General features: G+C 29.1%; 3 protein-coding genes across 6 annotated transcripts; 1 reads left to right on the forward strand and 2 right to left on the reverse strand.

Annotated features, from left to right (window-relative positions):
- Window positions 1-633: 633 nt before the first annotated feature.
- Window positions 634-3,848, reverse strand: LOC105448332. Of its 3 annotated transcripts, none has more exons than XM_011686845.1 (5): window positions 3,669-3,848; window positions 3,256-3,549; window positions 2,025-3,143; window positions 1,600-1,763; window positions 634-1,402 (listed from the first exon to the last, which is right to left on the reverse strand). In XM_011686845.1, exons 3-5 carry the CDS (start codon window positions 2,898-2,900, stop codon window positions 1,312-1,314), a joined length of 1,131 nt encoding a protein of 376 aa, XP_011685147.1. In that variant the 5' UTR covers window positions 2,901-3,143; window positions 3,256-3,549; window positions 3,669-3,848; the 3' UTR covers window positions 634-1,311. The 3 variants fall into 3 exon arrangements, 2 of the variants coding, with proteins under 2 accessions (XP_011685147.1, XP_011685148.1); XR_974230.1 differs by having other exon boundaries at window positions 1,310-1,402; window positions 1,514-1,763; window positions 3,669-3,844; XM_011686846.1 differs by lacking the exon at window positions 3,256-3,549 and having other exon boundaries at window positions 2,025-2,251; window positions 3,669-3,847.
- A 4,251-nt stretch (window positions 3,849-8,099) lies between these two features.
- Window positions 8,100-14,490, forward strand: LOC105448395. Its single transcript, XM_011686915.1, has 10 exons — window positions 8,100-8,138; window positions 9,506-9,638; window positions 10,318-10,422; window positions 10,951-11,094; window positions 11,854-12,036; window positions 12,254-12,392; window positions 12,511-12,632; window positions 12,850-13,079; window positions 13,489-13,659; window positions 13,978-14,490. Exons 1-10 carry the CDS (start codon window positions 8,100-8,102, stop codon window positions 14,254-14,256), a joined length of 1,545 nt encoding a protein of 514 aa, XP_011685217.1. The 3' UTR covers window positions 14,257-14,490.
- On the reverse strand, window positions 14,391-15,593 carry LOC105448333 (U6 snRNA-associated Sm-like protein LSm7). 2 transcript variants are annotated; one of them, XM_011686848.1, is made up of 4 exons: window positions 15,422-15,593; window positions 15,320-15,331; window positions 15,068-15,242; window positions 14,391-14,670 (listed from the first exon to the last, which is right to left on the reverse strand). In XM_011686848.1, the coding sequence occupies exons 1-4, from the start codon at window positions 15,425-15,427 to the stop codon at window positions 14,531-14,533; spliced, it is 333 nt and encodes a 110-aa protein (XP_011685150.1). In that variant the 5' UTR covers window positions 15,428-15,593; the 3' UTR covers window positions 14,391-14,530. The 2 variants fall into 2 exon arrangements, with proteins under 2 accessions (XP_011685150.1, XP_011685149.1); XM_011686847.1 differs by having other exon boundaries at window positions 15,068-15,245; window positions 15,422-15,591.
- Window positions 15,594-18,975: the final 3,382 nt, after the last annotated feature.

Raw genomic sequence — 18,975 nt, forward strand, 5'->3', positions numbered from 1 at the left:
CATACATATATTTCACATCACGGTCCAATAATACTGTTTTGATAACGTCTTTATTACCTATCAAATATATAATAGGTATAAAACAGATGAATGGATCATATAAATCGGATTTTAAAATTACAAATTCAGATAGTGATGCTTTTCTATTTGGATTTTTAATCTATCGTTTAATGTATTAAATTCTTTACTTTAATATATTTATTCAGATGTATACATACATTTGATGGATACATACATTTACTACAATGCTACTTACGATTCAGATTTATTACAAAAAAAATTCTTTTTTTTTTTTAATTTAAGTTTCTAAATAGTCTTCAAAACAAAACGTTCTCTGGATTTTGTACTTCAATCACAATTTAGTTCTTTAAAATATTCAAGAATGATTGATGGCATCAATCTAAGAAAGTGAAGTAATTCTTGGCAAGACAACAACTTTATCTAGAATGTAAGCGTGTTGTCTTATTTTTCATTCTCGTCTCACTTCATTACCTGCATAGATAATATAGTAACAACGGCGTAAGAAAAGAGAACGGATTGTAGTGGATTTTCTTCATAATTTTAAATTACGCATGATAAGAAGACAATTGCAGATTATGTAAATAATTCAAAGTAAATTTTTTTTACTCAAAGTTTAAATAGATCTATAAAAATTTAATATTAACTCTGTATAACTTTTTTATTATTCAAGATTACACTTTCAACTAGCTAGCTTGCACTAAGCTTTCATTCACATATGATATTATTAGATAATACAAAATATAAAGTTTTATTGACTATTTGCATTACTGAAACGCAATTTGCATAAATCGCAAAGATATATAATATTACGTACATATGTGCATGAAATTCCAAAGATATCGACATTACAAGATTTTTATTTGAAGAGGTATTATTTTTAAATTAATATAAAATAGTGTAGATTGTGTTATCTCTTTTGAACTTGATTTCGAGAAATTTCTAAATTTTTAATTAAAGATTTGATTTATAGGGCTTTTGCTAATTGATTCGGTGTTCATTATATGCGTACTTTTACAATTTATCGCTAATTATTGAATCTTTAAAGAGAAATTCCTTCGTAATTGTGAGGTACATCGAGATAATTTATCAGATACGTGCGCTGCTTCAAAGATACTTTCGAATTAACTTGCACAGGAAATTAGAACGAGTTGCCAAACTAAACGTCACCATGGACTTTTCGCAATTACACAAGCTTACGGTTATTTGGCAAACAGCCCGTCCGCGGGTAATAATTACAGTTGCCCAGATTCACTCTCAACTATGTAAACATGAGAGTGATAAATGCGCGATTTATCTTGCGGAAAGATAATTAATTAGCGCGAGTACATCGTCGCTTTTCAGAGATGTCTCACAATAAGTCATATAAGCATGTTGATCATCCCTGAAAAAATTGGAAAATATTTTTTCGCAAAATATATATGTATATATTTTTTAATATACTGTTGCAAATAATTTTAATAGCATTTTGTTAAATAACGCGAAAAAAACATACCTCGATATGCAAAACCGTAGAACAGTAGATATAATATATTACGCGATAACATTCATTCAATTCTTACTCTGTTATAAGTAAAGCACCTTTCAATATCGTTTCTAATTATTTCCTTATTCAAGTCGGAAGACTGAGATCCCTCCGTTTTATTTTTTTTCTCTCTATTTGTGTATACTGGACTCCAAACGCATACATGTGGCACATCTTTCATAACTTCTGGGTGCTCCTCTTTCGCTATTGTATACATTTTCTGCAGACAGTTATGCAATATGTCAATTGGGGTAAATTTGGTTTCTCGTGAATGAGAAAAAAACATGCATTATAAATTGATTCAAGTATGCAAAAATACGACAATAGATAAATTTTCAAATGCAAGCTCGATAAGGTATGTGAAGAAAATGGGAAAACACATAAATAATAAATAATAAATCATTTTTAAACAAGCTAGAGAGAATATAATAGATTCTAATCACGATATATCATTTTTTGTAGTTTACGTAATAGGATTTACCTCCAATCTTTCGTGCTGCACCAAGGGACAATTATTAATTACTACCTTATTGATAGTGAGAAAATCATTTACGTAGATATCAAGTTCTTTTAATGTGCAATCACAATTCATAATGACTGGACAATAATTATTGTTGTCTAAGATAGAATTGACAATGTTGGAAAACTTTTTCACTAATTCTTCCCACCTTTCCTGGTTAATTTCATTTTGCACTCGTATTGAATCAACTATAAGCAGTATCGTCATGTTTGGCAAGTCAAGCAGTAAAATCAAACGCTCATTCTTGTCAATCTGATATGTCATGAGATAGCCAAATGTGGAAACAATCACATCCGTTAGCGTCGATTTATAGAAGATTTTATCGCAATGTGCAGCATATGTGTAAATTTTTGTGAGATCGGTTATTTCGAAAGCGCGGCAAATGCCTTTTTGCAGACGTGACCAATGTAACAAGCATGCCGCGAGACATACTACGAATGATGCCGGACAGACGAAATGATCATCCATCATTAATTGTGTTGACAAATTTATAGTAAAAGATTTTATTTTAATCTTTTCTTTGTGGATCATATAACCGAGTAAGTAAAAAAATGAATTAAGAAATATTTTTTGTTCTTCTGAGTATAATATTTCTGGTTCATATGATCCAATAAAATCAAATACATTTTTATGCGACATATTGTTGACGCATTTATTAAATATCAATGTAAAATTATTTATTGATATTTTAAATGATAATTTGATTTTAGGAAAATATATTTCAATATTGTTGATAGACCGAATCGGTGTTTGGATGAATTTTAATCTGGTGCGTAAATCTGTGTGTTCACCTAATAAGCATAATCTGCCTGGTGCGGATATTTGGAACTGCTCCATTTTTGCAAATAACAGATTATATAATTATGTAAAATATTTTGTAAAAGTTGAGGAATATGCGTCGTGTGTGTGTCTTAATTTTATAAAGTTATTAAATTTACAAAAAAAATGTACACTTCAGTTTGTAGTTTATACTATTGTAAGATCAATACAGTTTCTCTTTTTATTTGATTGTTTTGATATTTGCAACAGTGAGAAAGTATGAATAGTAGCAATTACTTATTTTTCAAGATCATGCACGGCCTGAAGAATAAATGTTGTCAATTAATATAATATTATATAAAATCTAATTAATCAAGTATTGAAATGCGCTTTTACACATGATCTGAAAATAATACTTTGTATTGTTACTTACTTAATAAAATAATTAGGACCGATGTAAACGATTTTTCCTCGAAATTTAGAAACAATCATTTAGCTGAGTCAACCTATTATTGTTTGTAAAATGCTCACACAACAGTAAAATGCGATTTTCGTTGTAGCTCTTAGAAATATTTATTAAATGTATGCAAAATGTGTGTGTGCGAACTTCAATTTACAAGTTTAAATGTAATTTAACATGGTTTTTGTTTTATCCGATTGTTCAGCTGGTATTTGCAATGAAAGAACGAGTGTTTTCACAATTATTTTCCAAGATTTCATGCGTAGACTGAAGTAAAAGTTGTCAATTAATTTAACAGTATATAAATGATGATTAATGCATTAAATTAAGTACTGAAATGTGCTTTAACGCACAATATAAAAATAATATTTTATATTGTTTCTTACCTGATAAAATAATTGAGATTAATTTACGAGTTTTTATTAAAAATAGAATCGAAAACGATCAGATATCATTTAATTGAGAGATTCAATTTAACCTATTACTTTCTATAACAGTGTTCACCCGATCAAAAATATAGAGTCACTGAAGCAAACGTATATGATACAAAGGGTATAAGGTGAAACATGTTCCCACCATGGAGAAAATTACTAAATTTTGCATTTTGGGGAAAAGCTGATTGGTTCATTGCACCCCACTACTTTTGAACGACTGCGCATCCACCAGATTGTTTCACATTATATTCTTTACCAGCGAACGATCAAAGCAGGAAATAATAATAACATGCGCAGAGTGAAGTCCTTATTTATAAAGACAATTTTGTTTTGTTTTTTAAATTTTAAATATCCATCGATCCATTTCTAAAAAAGGCATGTTAAATCGATAGTACAATAATCGAAATCTCGAAAGTCTCGAAATTTATTGTTAACTCTTTATTACTATAATATTTTTCGTTAAATTGATTTTAGAAAAGATTAACGTGATAATTGTTTCAACCATAACTTTTAAAAATTGGTGTTTCTTGTTTCTCTCTTTATAAATAATAATTATTAGTCATTTTCTATTTAGGAGACTTACATTCGAAATTTTGCATACGAAAATGTACGACAAAGCTATTGTACTTACATGTACAAAGTTGCAATAATTTATAATATTTAGCTTGTGTATAAAATCTTGGAAAATAATTACACATGATTATTCACTTTGTCTTCCTGTCTTTGCAATTACCAATACAATCAAATAAAACGGAAATCTATGCATTAAATTGAATTTTTTAGAACTGTGTGTACAACTGGCTTTATTCTCGAAAAATTTTGCATACGAAAATTCTAAAGAAATCTATAGTTTATGTTACTTCTCTTTGTAAATATTCAGTTATCTTCTCCTTGATGTATCATTTGTTTAAATATTCGTGGTACAAAAGTGGATATTTGCAAAAGAAACCATTCGAGAGTTTCACCTTTCGAAAGTTACTTGACACGTTAATACAGGATCACAGGACCCAAATAAATATATGCGTATGTAATGTACCTATCATTACCAACAACTGTATTTTTCAGACATGCCTTTCCACTATTTCTCAAATTTCATCCAAATGAGAACGCAGTACATCTAACAATTTTAATAATCGTTAGTTTCAGTGAGTGGAAGTCCATGAAAAACACTAGTTAAAATGTAAATTGAGCTTTCGTCAAAATAAAAATTCTTATATAAAAATCTCATAAATAAAGGAATATAGCACAAAAAGAGGAAAACGCAGCTATAACAAAAAATAGATAACCGAACAATTTTTGTAATTTGCGTAATAAGACTTATTTTTAATTCATTGTGTTTTAAGTCATTGTGACATAATACAATCACGTTACATTTCGATAATATGTTTATTTCATTTCTGTGGACCCCGAGTCTTCGAAATATATTACAAGCTATACAGTGTTAATGCTATTCAAGAATTGGCAATATCGAGCCATATATATTCATTTAATTTTCCACTCGTCTGAGATTTTAAATTTGAATCTGTTTTGAATTAATTAACAGTATGCTTGGTAAATCATGCAATACCTACAGTCAAATACACAGTCCCTCTAATGCTTTAATGTTACTGACAATCACAATTATCCCAATGACAATTACCCCAAAATCGAGGGCCCAAAAAACAGGCGAAAAAACCCTTTTTTTTTTAGATCACTTTTTGTAACATGTCAATCAAATAAGGATGAAAATATATAAAAAACGTATATTACATAATATAATAAATATAATATTTTAATATTTTCATCATTATTTGATTAACATGTTTAGAAGTCAAAGACACACATCACGCTGTTCTATACGATTTAATAATCTCTACATTCAAAATATATGTTAAACTTATAACACATTTATAATACGCCTATTTATGCAAGAAGGTTGTTTTCATATATATGCACATTTCTTGTATATAAGAATTAAATAAGTTTAAAGAATAAAAAGATATTTTTCTCGAATCCTTGTCACATGGAAGTTTTAATATACAATTTTATTAAGAAATAACATATTAAGAAATTAAACTGAAATCTCTCCAATAAAGAAAACCATTACATTCCGTTCTACTTGTATATCCGTCTCTCTACTTCTACAAGAATTACGCTTGTACAAAAAAAGGAATAAAAGGAATCGATTGATATAATTAATGTACCGTTATACCGGTTCTTAATCCAATTCTCCGAGCAGATTTTATAAATAATTAGCTGCTATTTCTATCTTGAAGAGTCCGTTAAACTTGATCTCGAGTTTCAGTTAGTTTAGCGGTCGGTATTGAAATTCTCCCAAATATTTGAAAGCTGAGCTTTTAAAGGCTTGCTCAATAAATTATAAATACGACAATTAACTACATTCAACCCAAGCATTCCAATTACTCAATCTCGGGAAGTTAATCTTGTTTTAACTTTATATTGTGCATTATAAACATTATAAGCACGATTTAAATAAACATTTTATCATATTGTAAATCATTTTAAATATTAAGTGTTATGTATTACTGGCTATAGTAGGCAAATAAAAATTTTCATTATCTTGAATAATTTTATGTTGTATTTAATAGAAAGGTCCACAATATACAATAGATGTGCCAACATTTATTAAAATTATACATAATTTTATATCGCGCTTATAATTAATATAATATAAAATATACGTGCATATCGTTGACTTAATAATAATTAGTTTCTTATTATCTTTATCTTTATTTTTTTGTAGTCAATAAATATTTTGAATTCAAAATCATTTATTCGAAGAGATTCGATTCTTTAGATAATAAATTATTTGATTTATTCGGATTTAAAGTTTCTATATTTTTAAAATTAAATAATAATTTAAACTAATTATGTTAAGCTAATTAATATTTATCATTATAATATTTATAATTTCCAACAAAGTTTTTCGATTAACTGACGTTAAAGTTGCAATTCGACAAATGCGACAACGTTTTCTCGATTGAAAATTAAAATGCCAAAGCAGTAATTATTTTTCAATAATTAACGATTAAAAATAAGAATTATTTTATAAATTAAAAAAGTGTAATTTAATATATTATATAACAAAATTATTATTGCAAGTATTGTAAGTACATTTTACTTTCGCAGCGTTATAAATTTAAAGTTTATTTTTAATTATAAAGGTATACGATGTTATAATATTGAAAGCCGGCAATAAATGGTGATTTCATATTCTCATCGATTGACGAAATTCATGGAAAAATGTATCATTAAACGTACATTCATGTGATATATTCGAAATTACTATATTGTATATCGTGATTATTATTAGAGACGAGTGAAAATAGTCTGGAAGAGATCCCGCGTGATTAAGCGCGATGAAGCAGATACTCGTCATATAAGGCATACTTTCGTAGGCAGTCGTCAGTTTGAAAGTGCGAGCTGTCGCGCGTGGTACCGGTACAAATCCGCGCGCAAAAGATCGACATGTGGTCGAGACTTCGTTTTGTGCTGATCGCGTTTCTCGCCGTTTCCGGTGAGTTTCACAATTTCAGAAGTGTTCGTGAGTGCAAGTGTTTTTCCACGTCGAATTGCGCGCCAACCTGTTTATTAAATGTCAATCAAAGTCTCACGAAATCGAAAGCATTGAGTTTACAAGTGATATAATATAGAGATGTTCCATTTCTAACGATACTATTCGTAATGCATTTATATGGCTCTTGTTTCAATAAATATTGGCAAAATTTTATTTAAAAAAATAATTCTCTAATATCTTAATACTACACATTGCGTGTTAACTTTTAAAACAAATATACATTCTATATATAGTATATTCTCAGAAACTTTATTTAAGATGCCGCATAAATCTTACTCGACGTACAAACTTGCATATTTTTATAACATAATTTATTAAGCAGTTTTTTTAGCTTATTATTGCAATAGTAGTTGCCTGAGGACAGCACGACGATCTTTTGTATTTATTCTTTTACTCAGGTAACAGAGTTTTGTTAATCTGACATGGATAGATTTAGATAATGACAAGAATTTAAAAAATGTTTTATTATTAGATTGTTATAATATTGGTATGTTCATGCTTATTCGATGCTATGGAAAGATAAAATAAACTATCTGCATATGTGTTACCATTTATATTACATGAGACTAAAACTCTTAGAAAATATATAATCTAAGCTTATTAATTTAATTAAATAATCAAAATTTTTATATTAATTAGTGCATAATCAAAGCTTGCATGAGTTTATCTGCTGGCATATGTGATTTTGGTATGACAAAAATAAAAAAAGCAAAGTGAAAAGATATATATATATATATATATATATATATATATATATATACACACTTTAAAACATGTTTTCATTTAAGTAAACAAGAAAGTGAAATATGTTCTCAGATTTAGAATCTCTGATTGTAAATCTGAGAGTAAAAGAAAGAGAAAGAGGAGAGAGAAAGATAGCAAAAATAACTAAATAAACTCCTTTCTTCATTCATGTCAGTAAGATCAAAAAGTAATGTAATGTATTTTTGTATAGCAAGAGAAAATATAGGTAAGTTTAAACACAAAATAATTTTTGGCAACAATATCTTTTATGTAATTACAAACAAAATGTTTAAACAAGAGCCAAACAATAGACCACGTCCCGTTTTTGGACGTACGTGCTATCCGGGAAACTACAGCTGAGGAACTAAACATAGACATAGTTAAAATGCTTCATTTTATTTAAAAAAAATATGAATATTTTTCATATAAAACTAAATCATTTCATAAATGATTTAATACTCATGTAAACTTTCATATAATTTAAAAACTTTTTTTATATAAATAAGTTGTTTTGTATTAAATAAATTCTCTCTCTCTTTCTCTTTTTCTCCTATTTATTGCAAAATAATATAAAATTTATTATATAAAAATTATATCGATTTCAATTTGCCAGTTTTACAAAGTATATAAGCAGCTGAATGAAGAAAAGAACAAATTAGATGTGCAATTTTTTAAACAATAATGCGCGCCGAAAGTTTCATTTCCGTTTTTACATTCGGGTGAAAACGATGGCGCTAATCGCATGAGATTTCTCTTGGAACAAGTGTACATCGCACGCTACAGATATCTGTTTCTGAACAGTGAGACGGAACGTGAAAGTATCGCACGCCTAAAGATAATCTTGAAACCGTAGAACATTGAAATCATTTCAATTTTTGATACTCATTCTTCTTTAAAATGGTCTCTATTTTATTAATTTTATTGAATAAAAGAATAAATATTTTTTTATAAACTCTATAGAAAATATCTGACGGATCGTAGTTTTTCTTTTAATTACAAAGTTTTTTGCTCCTAATTTGCAAATCTGAAATAAATTTTTTTCTTTTATAAAACCAGCGATTTTTATTTTTAATATCAATTTTGTCTTATTTTTAAATAGGCACTTAATTTAAAAATTTGTTAAGATCCTTATTTTAAGTGTCTTTAAATATTGCAAAAAAACCAAGAAAAGAATTGCAAACTGCTAGTTACAAATAATTAAAATGACAAGCTATTGCCGTGAAAAAAAATTATTGTTGAAAATAGTCTAATTTCGCGATTGATACTTCTTTGACTATATCATTAATTTCGCGCGCGCGTGCATATGTGGCTGATAAGGTACTTTGAGTGAAAGTTCTTACGTTTAATCAATAATATTTTGCTACTACTTATGAATTTGTAAAAAAAAAAGTTTACTGATATTTGAATATCTGGCAACGAGGAAAATGTAGGTCACACAACTTATACCTCTACGTCGTGATGTTTTCAGCGAATCGTGGCGGAGAAAGGAAAATCCGAAGAAGTTCCTTGTATAGACGACAACAAGTTCTATCGTAATCCTAAGGCACCATCACACAGCGTCTGGTCACCTACAGAATGTGCTAAATATTTTCTCTGCTTAGGTAATTATAGATTACACGTACAAAAAAAAAGAAAATTCCTTTAAACTATCAATTAACCTTTATTAATTGTTTGTCCTTATCTAGAATTAAAATTAAGGAAAACGACGACGATATTTTTATACGTCTTAGTTTCGTTGAGACATGTAAAAACATAGTCGAACATATTTAAAACACATAATAAAATGTATTTTGAAATATATCTAATTTTATATTTCTCTACGTGAGTTTTTACATTAAAATTGCAAAACCAAGACATTCTTATATGCATAAGAAAAGGGAGTTGCCGCCCTTGTTCATTGTAAGGATGATTATTTGAATAATTAAAAATCTTATTTTTTCTTTTTTTTTACATACTTATGAAGACTTATGGAAACAATTAATATTTGTAATTACAAATGCAATCATATGTAATATTAAAAAATTATTTTACATATAAAAACATAATGTACATACTATATTCTTTCTTATACTTTTACCTGAATATTTTTATAATTTCTGCGTTAAAAAAACGTCTTGTTATTTATAGTTGTTTCTATTATTTCTACTATCTTATTTATTATATTATTTTTATTATACTTACTGATTTATCGTAAATCGTGATTGTGACTATATCATATTATTTATAGTCTAAAATCCAAAGAAAATTTCATGCTTGTTACATCGTTAAATTATATTTCAGATAATGAAGTGTTTGAATTCAAATGCTCGCAAGGACTTCTTTTCGATGTCTCCAGGCAGATTTGCGATTTTAAGACAAACGTCGATAATTGCGACGTAACTTCAGGTATATTTTAGATTTATGCTAAATCTGCTCTGAAACGTGCGAACGAAACGCAGACGAGGCCCTGCGACTACAAACAAACTTTATGCCGATTTCTACTCTTAAGAAAGCGATCGAGTGTTATATACGCAATACTTTCACCCGGAAAATCATACAGTGGCGACAAGTTAGTCATTTCTTTGTTTGTGGACATTGAATCTCTCACTGGAATTTCCAATTTGGAACATACCTATCATTAGAACCCTTAAACTGTCTAATATACTTAGTTATTTACCGCAAATAATACTATTATAACCAAAGTGCAAAGTTGGACATTTTTTAACTTTTATTTCAGATAAAATATACGCAACACATATAATTCTTTATTAACTTTTTCCACTTTTTGTTTTAATTTTTTTAGTAAAAATAAATCTTTTTCTCGTAAAAAAACTCATACAATCTTCTCAATATATGCAATCCTTTGTAGTTTAAAGAAGTATAGTTATACTATGTACTCGAATGGTGATGTGAAGTTTTCAAAGTATTTCGTAGATGCCCAACCGGCGAAGCCACTGCTCAAGAATGGCGAGTGTGATGAGGAAAGTTTGGCTTGCGGAGATGGCACGTGTCTTCCGGCTCTTTATTTTTGCGACGGGAGCGTCGATTGTCCCGATGGCTCCGATGAAGGATGGTGCGGTAAGAAATGCGAAGAATGCGCAGACATATATTACATCAAACTATTCATTCGCACACATAGGAATGTTCCTCACTGACAATGAGCTGGCTTACTTCAGCCAGCATGATCTTCGAGGAATGTTTTTCACTTATAGAGATAGTTTTACGATAAAATTAAATATTCAAATATAAAACATTAAAATTAGTATAAAATAATTGAGAAAAAAATTTTTTATAATAATAATTTCTGAGTCATCTATAATTTCCCAAGTTATGTTATTTTGTGCAATATTTCAAATTTTTACTTTTAAACAAATAAGATGAGAAAAATTCAACGCGGTATAAAGCGGATCTTGGTGCTTAATAGCATTTTTATATATATGTGAATATTACAATTTTTCAAGATAAACTGCGCACCGTATGATAATTATCGGTTTTATAAACGCAGCTCCAAATTAAATACCTTGGCAATTATGATATTACTATTCAGTTTGGAGCGTGCGTTTTAAAATTTTAAAGATCGGCGCGCAGTTTGTCTTGAACTGAAATATTGTGAGATTCATACATAAAAATATTATTAAGCACTAAGATCCGCTTTGTGTTAGTATTTTTCTATCTTACTTGTTTAAAACAATCCACGATTGATTCAGATACTTAATTCTTTACTTTTGTTCATAAATAAGAAAATATGAAAAATGATACTTTTATTTTTTCATTACACTATGAAAATAAAATAACCTTTACAGTATACGTCGTTAATAAAAATATTATCTTTTATAGACATGCAACATGATGTAAATGCCGCGCCGGTTTGTGACTCCGAAAAATGCCAATTACCAAATTGTTGGTGTTCTAAGGAGGGGACTCAAATTCCACGAAATCTCACTGCACTCGCAATTCCACAAATGATAACAATTACTTTTGATGACGCTGTAAATGCTGAAAATTTCGAACTCTATTCAAGTAAGTTAATTAGAAGTTAATACTATCGATCAATTTAAGCTCTTTTGTATTTAGAAAACCAAGAGAAATCTGCAATAATCTAGATCAATAGAATTATTTCGGGATAATTACATTAGTACATTTAAATTCTAATTTTAATTCATTCCTTGCCTCATAATAATATTAGAGATTTCTCGGAACAAATTGTTATAAAAAATAATGATTCGATTATTTATAGAAATTTTTACGGATGACAGAAAAAATCCCAATGGTTGTCCTATAAAGGGTACTTTTTATATCAGCCATCAGTATACGAATTACAGGGATGTGCAATATTTATGGAACGCCGGTCACGAAATAGCCGCGCATTCCGTTACGTAAGTATTTTGAATATAAAGAAAAAGAGGAGCTAAGAAAAAGAGAAGAATAAAAAAGTTACGAGTATTAAGAATCATTTGAGTCGATACGTAAAATGCATTAAAAATTATTTCTTAGACATCGTGGACCGGAAGAATGGTGGTCGAAGAATGCGACGATTGAAGACTGGTTCGACGAGATGGTCGGAGTAGCCAATATCATCAAAAAATTTGCAGCGGTTCGTATCGGCGAAATCAAAGGTAAAAGTCTCATTTTCAGTTCCGTACAATATCAAGATTATATTGGAAAGAAAAGGCCCACGTCATTATTATTGACAGAACTTTCAAGCGTAAATATAAATTTAAATTATATAATTTGATTGTAACAAATATATTGCATGGGTTTTTCCAACATATAATCTGTATTCACGAGAATATCGAGTATTTATTATAAAGTAATATATATGCAATGTCGTAGGGGTAAGAGCACCGTTTCTGCAGGTCGGATGGAATCGCCAGTTTCTGATGATGTCTGAGTTTGGTTTCGTTTATGATTCCTCGATCGTCGCACCTTTCTCCGATCCACCTTTCTGGCCCTATACGCTTGACTACAGGCCGCCGCATCCGTGCGTCCGTGCAGGGCAACTCTGTCCTACCCGTTCTTATCCGAATATCTGGGAATTACCTTTAAATCAACTTTTGGCAAATGTACGTAAATCACGTGCAACGTACCGAATGGAAAGTCGATAAGTATCAAATAAAAACAAAAAGTTGAGACCATTTCGATGTAAGATTGTTAATTATGAAACATTGTAATATATGACAATATAAAATTTAATCTCTTTCTGTGTTGTGTAAAAAGATGAGAAAGATCAGATGATTAAAATCGAGATTATGGATCTTATAATCGAGATTTTGGAATTTTCTTTTCATGCTAGTGTCTGTAAATTAAACTTAATTTATACTCTTCATGTTGAAGACGATTTTAAAAAATCGAAATGGATAATAATGTTTTTCTATACTTTCGTATAGAATCGTTGATCGTTGGTTTCTATTATCTCTTTTTTTATATTATTTTTACAGAAATAATATTTATTGTTAGAGAACTTATGTTTAGGATTACACATGCAGTACTGTGGATTCATGTCCCGCTGATTTATCTGGCGAAGAAGTTTATAAGATGCTCATGCTGAACTTTAAAAGACATTATCTTACTAATCGCGCACCTCTCGGCCTACATTTTCATGCATCATGGTTTCAAAACCCAATGTACTTTTATGCATTTAATGTAAGTAGAACTTTTTTTTAAGTATTAAAATCAACGGTGCTTATTATTAACTACAATATAAACGAGATTGTTTGATGTTATATTTATTATCATTATTTTGATTTTTTATTCTATTTTTAGAAGAAAACCTAGTCAATTAATCGTTATGCAGTTATTAATTTAAAAAATTGCAGTACTCGAAATTATAGAACTAAGAAAATACAACTTATTCAAGATTATTTTAACTTTACCATTTTAACAGATTTGTCTAATTACCCTAATTTAATTAATTTTATTATTTCTATTTAATCAATAATATTTATTTCCATATGTAATTAGAAATTCGTCGACGATCTACTTCGACTGGACGATGTGTTTTTTGTCACAAGTCATCAGATTGTAGAGTGGATGCGCAGACCAACACCTCTGAATGAAATTGAAAAGTTCACCCCATGGCAATGCACAAAGCGACATTTTGAACCGTATGAGATAGCCTGTGACTTGCCGAATAGTTGCAAATTACCCAGTAAAGTACTTAAATCATACAGGTATTTACATACATGTTTCGAATGTCCGAAACAATATCCATGGCTAAGAAACGAATTCGGAATTGAGTGAAAAAAATGATAAAAGCAACTTATAGGACTTATCCTACATATGTTGCTTATACATCATCGAGAGTTCACATAGTACCTTGCTTAGATGTGCAATCGTATTATTTATTGTAAACATAGATATAAAAAATACGTGTATCTAAGAAAATGGCATTTATTTCCTACATATATAAGATTCCTCAATTTATAATGCAAAATAAATTATATTTTTATTTAAAAAATGGAAATAATATTCAAAAGGATGATTTCTTTTTTAAGATATATTGATAAAGACCTGTTTATCCTTCTTGTTGTATGAATGGATTCTGAATAGACTCCATGCCGTCTACAGGACATATAAGCACTACGGATGTTCCTCTGCACACTACCAAACCCAGCATACGAGTGTCCTGATTTAATTTGTACGGATCGTCTGGATCTTTAAAATTAAGAGAATTGTTTGTGTTACAAAATGTTTACTTAAAAATCAAATATAACTGCAATTAAGCAAAAATTTACAATTTGCGATGTACACTTTTGCACTTTCAAATAAGCAAAAATAAATACAAAAACAGTTCGCTTCTTTACACATGAATACTAATAATTTTGTAATTAGAATTACTTTTTACATTTTTAAATGAAATATATGAGCTCCTAAAAAGCAGTCATCTTAATAAAAACAATATATCACATATTTATTAATGCTTTCGAGTTTTGTTAAAAATATACATAAAAAAGCATTAGGTAGATGCATAAAATGATATGACGTAAGGTTAAAATCTACAATTGTTTTTGTAATTGACAAATTAAATAGCATATTATTAATCATCATTCACCTCTGAGATATTCCTTCGTATTGTCGAGTACCAGGTTGAGTAAAGGATCATAACCTTTAAGTATACCTTCGGCTTCTCTGCCACCAGCAAATTTGACCCTTATGTTCTTCTCGAGATACTTGGACAGATCAAGAATACTCTCTTTCCTCTTCTTCTCTTTATGTTCAACATTCTGCTGCTACAAAAATACGAAGGATATGCTAAGGTTTGTGATTAATTCCCTACTAAACACGTATGAGAAAAACGCGTTACCTGTTTCGGCGCCTGTAAACAGAAAATTGTGAGGTTAACTCTCGAGGGGCAAAGCTTAAACGAGATTATAGAAAAGTAAGAGTTATACAGTTTCGTACTTACGGACATCCTGGCGGTTACACGAGGAGGAATTTAATTGGGAATGACAAGCGAATCAACGAATTTACGAATCAACAGAAATACGTCGCCACACGATGCATCGCAACGTATTTCAAACAAATCGGAATAACAGTAACCTCAAACTTTCCATAGGCAGAGATAGGCGATAGGGAATCACGGCCGCTTATTTGATATATCGAATGTCGACTTCTCCCGGGTTTAAAATCGATAAATTTGAATCGATACCTCGAGGATGTTTTTGATTTTCTTTTTCGCGGAAGATGTAAATTGTAAAAAAACTATCTTTATCAATCTATTTATTTACATTTTTTTATTAATGCACAATTATTTATAACGTAATACTTAATATAAACTGTATAGTACGTAGCTTTCAGGCTTAAAGGTGGGAACATTCGAAAAATTTGGAATGGCGAGCAATATAGAAGCAAGAACACCTCGTAAAAGCTTGAATTTATTTGTATCTGGCTTTATAAAAAAATACATGTCAATGCATGATGTACATCAGTGCTGTCTTACTATCCAGAATTTGTAGTTTTGGGCTTAAAATTGAATTGTTCGTGCCTATAATATTATCATTCTTATTCTTCACTTTGCAACTGATTTTCTTGCGCGAAGCTCCGTCGCTCGGGAATAAGACTAGATTTGAGATTGTTAAAAGTTTTGAACGTGCGTTACCCACTGTTCTCAAAAGTATATTTTATTACTATTGTTATGAAATACAGTTCTTAATATAAGTAACTATAAAAAATAACACATATGTTAAGTAATACGTATTAAAATATAATTTTATACCTATGTATATATATATAATTGGTATACGAGCTATTCGTACATTTATTGTAATTATATTAATAAAACCACGGAATATATCATTAATAGTGTATTATATTAGTTATCTATGGTTTATCAATATAGGTTTTTGAAATTACTTATAAAGTACTGTTAAAAATACGTTCTTTTTTTTTTAAGTGCAAGTGTGTCACACGTAAAAAAACTTAATAATTTCAGATTAATCTGGTTTCTAACCGAGTGTTTTTTCGTGCACTACGAGAAAACAGCTGTGAAGTGAGGAATATGAGTTTAATTTAATAGGCATATATAAAGCATCGACACAATATTTCAATTTCAAGCCCAAAATTACAAATCTTAACGGCACTGATGTTATACATGAACAATATGTTAGTATAATTAAAGTGTGTGACTGCTTTTACATATTAGAATTTAAATCTATTATATAATTATTGAATATTTTTCAACAATTTCTATATATAATTATTAGTATCTTGTACATAAACGGAATCTTTCTTAAGGAGTAAAAGTATAGTTTACAGAACACCACACGCAGGTGTTTTCATAATTTTTCTCTTATACTAAAAATTATACAAAACGCGCGCGCGCACGCATGTGTGTATACGAAAAATATCTAAACAAATGACTAACTTTAAAAGGCGTTTTATTACTTCCACACTGTGTTGCAATTAAACAAAATACAACAATTAGATTAAATATGAAACAATTTTTCATGTTTTCAAAATTATAAATATAGGCGCGTATTTCCAAAATTCACAATTAGTCGTAACTTTGGAAAAATATTCATATATTTGTATTTTATACGTAAACATACGTATGTTTATACTCGTATAAATTAATTAATATACAAACAATAATATTCATTTTAAGTATCAGATTATAATTAAATTATAAAATTGCGGTAAGACAGCACATAATTCAAAGTATAATTCTAAGAATTATAATTGTGCGTGAGAGTACAGTGAAGAGCAAAATATGCAGCTGTCCAGTTCAGGTGTAAAACTATATGCTTTGTATCGAATTTCTTCTTTTAATCTTATCGCGCGTCTCTCTTCGATAATTGGTCGGTCAATCGGTCGTTGAAGGAGAAGCTCGATGCATTTTAATTAATTTTATTACATCAGAATAGAACAATATTTTTGTTCTCGATTGTATGTACAATAGATCAGTATTAATTGTGAGTAGGTATGTAATATGCTGAAACTCAAATTAAAACTGCTCAGCAAACAAGAAACGTTGCTGTGCTAGAAGTTTACCAGCAGATACCCTGGTAAAAATTTTTCAGAATTTCTCAGATCTTTTTATACGATTACATTTTTTCTAAAATTGTTTATGTATGTGAATTCTGAAATATTTTAAAATTTCTCATTCCGTAATTTCCGAAAAAACTTATAAAATCTGAAAAGATTGAAGGTTTTTTTAATTTTTATAGAAATCTTTATTAATTAAAAATATTAAAAATTCTTAAAAATATTTTTTGAATTATTATTAGATTTTTTCTTTACCAGGAATTTGAGCAGAATATTGCAATAGATTGGCATCAATGTTACGTTCAATATTAAGTTCATATTCTGCCAATTTAGCTTGATAGCAGATTGCTAGAAGAAAGCAAGTATATAGAATGTCATTTTGTAATAATTCAAACAGAACATATTCATCATTTTTGTATTCTATTTCTACTATCAATTTTTCTTGCTATCAAGTTCCATTAGTCAATTTTGTCATATTTCTGCTGGCATCCTGCCAACAAATTTTGTTGCAGATTTAAAAAAAATTTATTTTCGACATATTTGGCTGCCTGGATAAGATGTACATGTGTAAACTATACTTTAGTCCAGCACCTTTCTTATGTTTTTATTGTTTGCATTCGTATTTATAATTGTGGTAATCTCATCTGCTTGTTTGAAATTAAACGAAAATCTTTCTACACTAGTTACGAACTTATTTTTGTCTATTAATTTCTGTAGCCTATATTGTTACCTCTTGACGGAATCTGCATTGTACATTGGCTCGTGTATCTCGTATATGTTTACTGCCGCGTCGTTCATATTTCTATGCAATTGCGCGATATTGTCCTAACTCCCTCTCTTCTGATCGATCGATTTGTTTGGATGGAATATTATGCGTATATCTATATATCGATGAGAAACTATGTGTAAATATAATAATAAAAAGTTATATGTTACTCAGATGGTTACCGAAATTTTCGTAATCTATTCACGCAATAAATTTCGATGTATGCGTGCTAATCTAATATCCTAGATCGAAATTAAAAATATATTTTCCAGTTTTGTAAGTAAAAGGCAAAATATTCTCCTCACTGTCATTTTACTCACTGTCATTGATGATTTTACTGTCATTGTTGATGATTTATATTTTATATCATCCTGATATAAAGCTACTTATATTAAAATTGTTTCGCAAATTTGTGCGCTACCGAGTAACACACATCCGTGGAGAAACGATAAAAATCTTCTATTTCCCATTCTGACATAATAATACGCAATTTATAGTAATCATATTTTTATATTGCACAAAAAATGTAATATCGCTTTCATTATCATTGTCGTAAATTCAAGATTTTATTGAAAATAAGCGAAACCTATGTTAAATATAAGGTTGAAAGAATTGTCATACATCGTATCAACGTTATAGTTCGCAAGAAAATAGAAAGAGTCTTAAGACTAGTTTCTTTTATTGGGTCATCCGAAAAGTTCTGCGGTTTT

The sequence above is a fragment of the Wasmannia auropunctata genome, unplaced genomic scaffold, assembly GCF_000956235.1.
Source record: "Wasmannia auropunctata unplaced genomic scaffold, wasmannia.A_1.0 LD336088.1, whole genome shotgun sequence".
NCBI classification, from domain to species: Eukaryota; Metazoa; Arthropoda; class Insecta; order Hymenoptera; family Formicidae; genus Wasmannia; species Wasmannia auropunctata.

Bases quoted from the DNA above. Each gene is read 5' to 3' on its own strand.
- LOC105448332 (XM_011686845.1), bottom strand. From the start codon at position 2,900: ATGGAGCAGTTCCAAATATCCGCACCAGGCAGATTATGCTTATTAGGT. The intron at 1,764-2,024 runs GTAAATCCTATT...AACTGTCTGCAG, and splicing joins TGCAGCACGAAAGATTGGAG to AAAATGTATACAATAGCGAA. The intron at 1,403-1,599 runs GTGCTTTACTTA...CAATTTTTTCAG, and splicing joins ATTAGAAACGATATTGAAAG to GGATGATCAACATGCTTATA.
- LOC105448333 (XM_011686847.1), bottom strand. The intron at 14,671-15,067 runs GTGAATGATGAT...TTAATTTTAAAG, and splicing joins TACGAAGGAATATCTCAGAG to ATCCAGACGATCCGTACAAA.
- LOC105448395 (XM_011686915.1), top strand. From the start codon at position 8,100: ATGTTCTCAGATTTAGAATCTCTGATTGTAAATCTGAGA. The intron at 12,037-12,253 runs GTAAGTTAATTA...GATTATTTATAG, and splicing joins AAATTTCGAACTCTATTCAA to AAATTTTTACGGATGACAGA. The intron at 12,393-12,510 runs GTAAGTATTTTG...ATTATTTCTTAG, and splicing joins ATAGCCGCGCATTCCGTTAC to ACATCGTGGACCGGAAGAAT.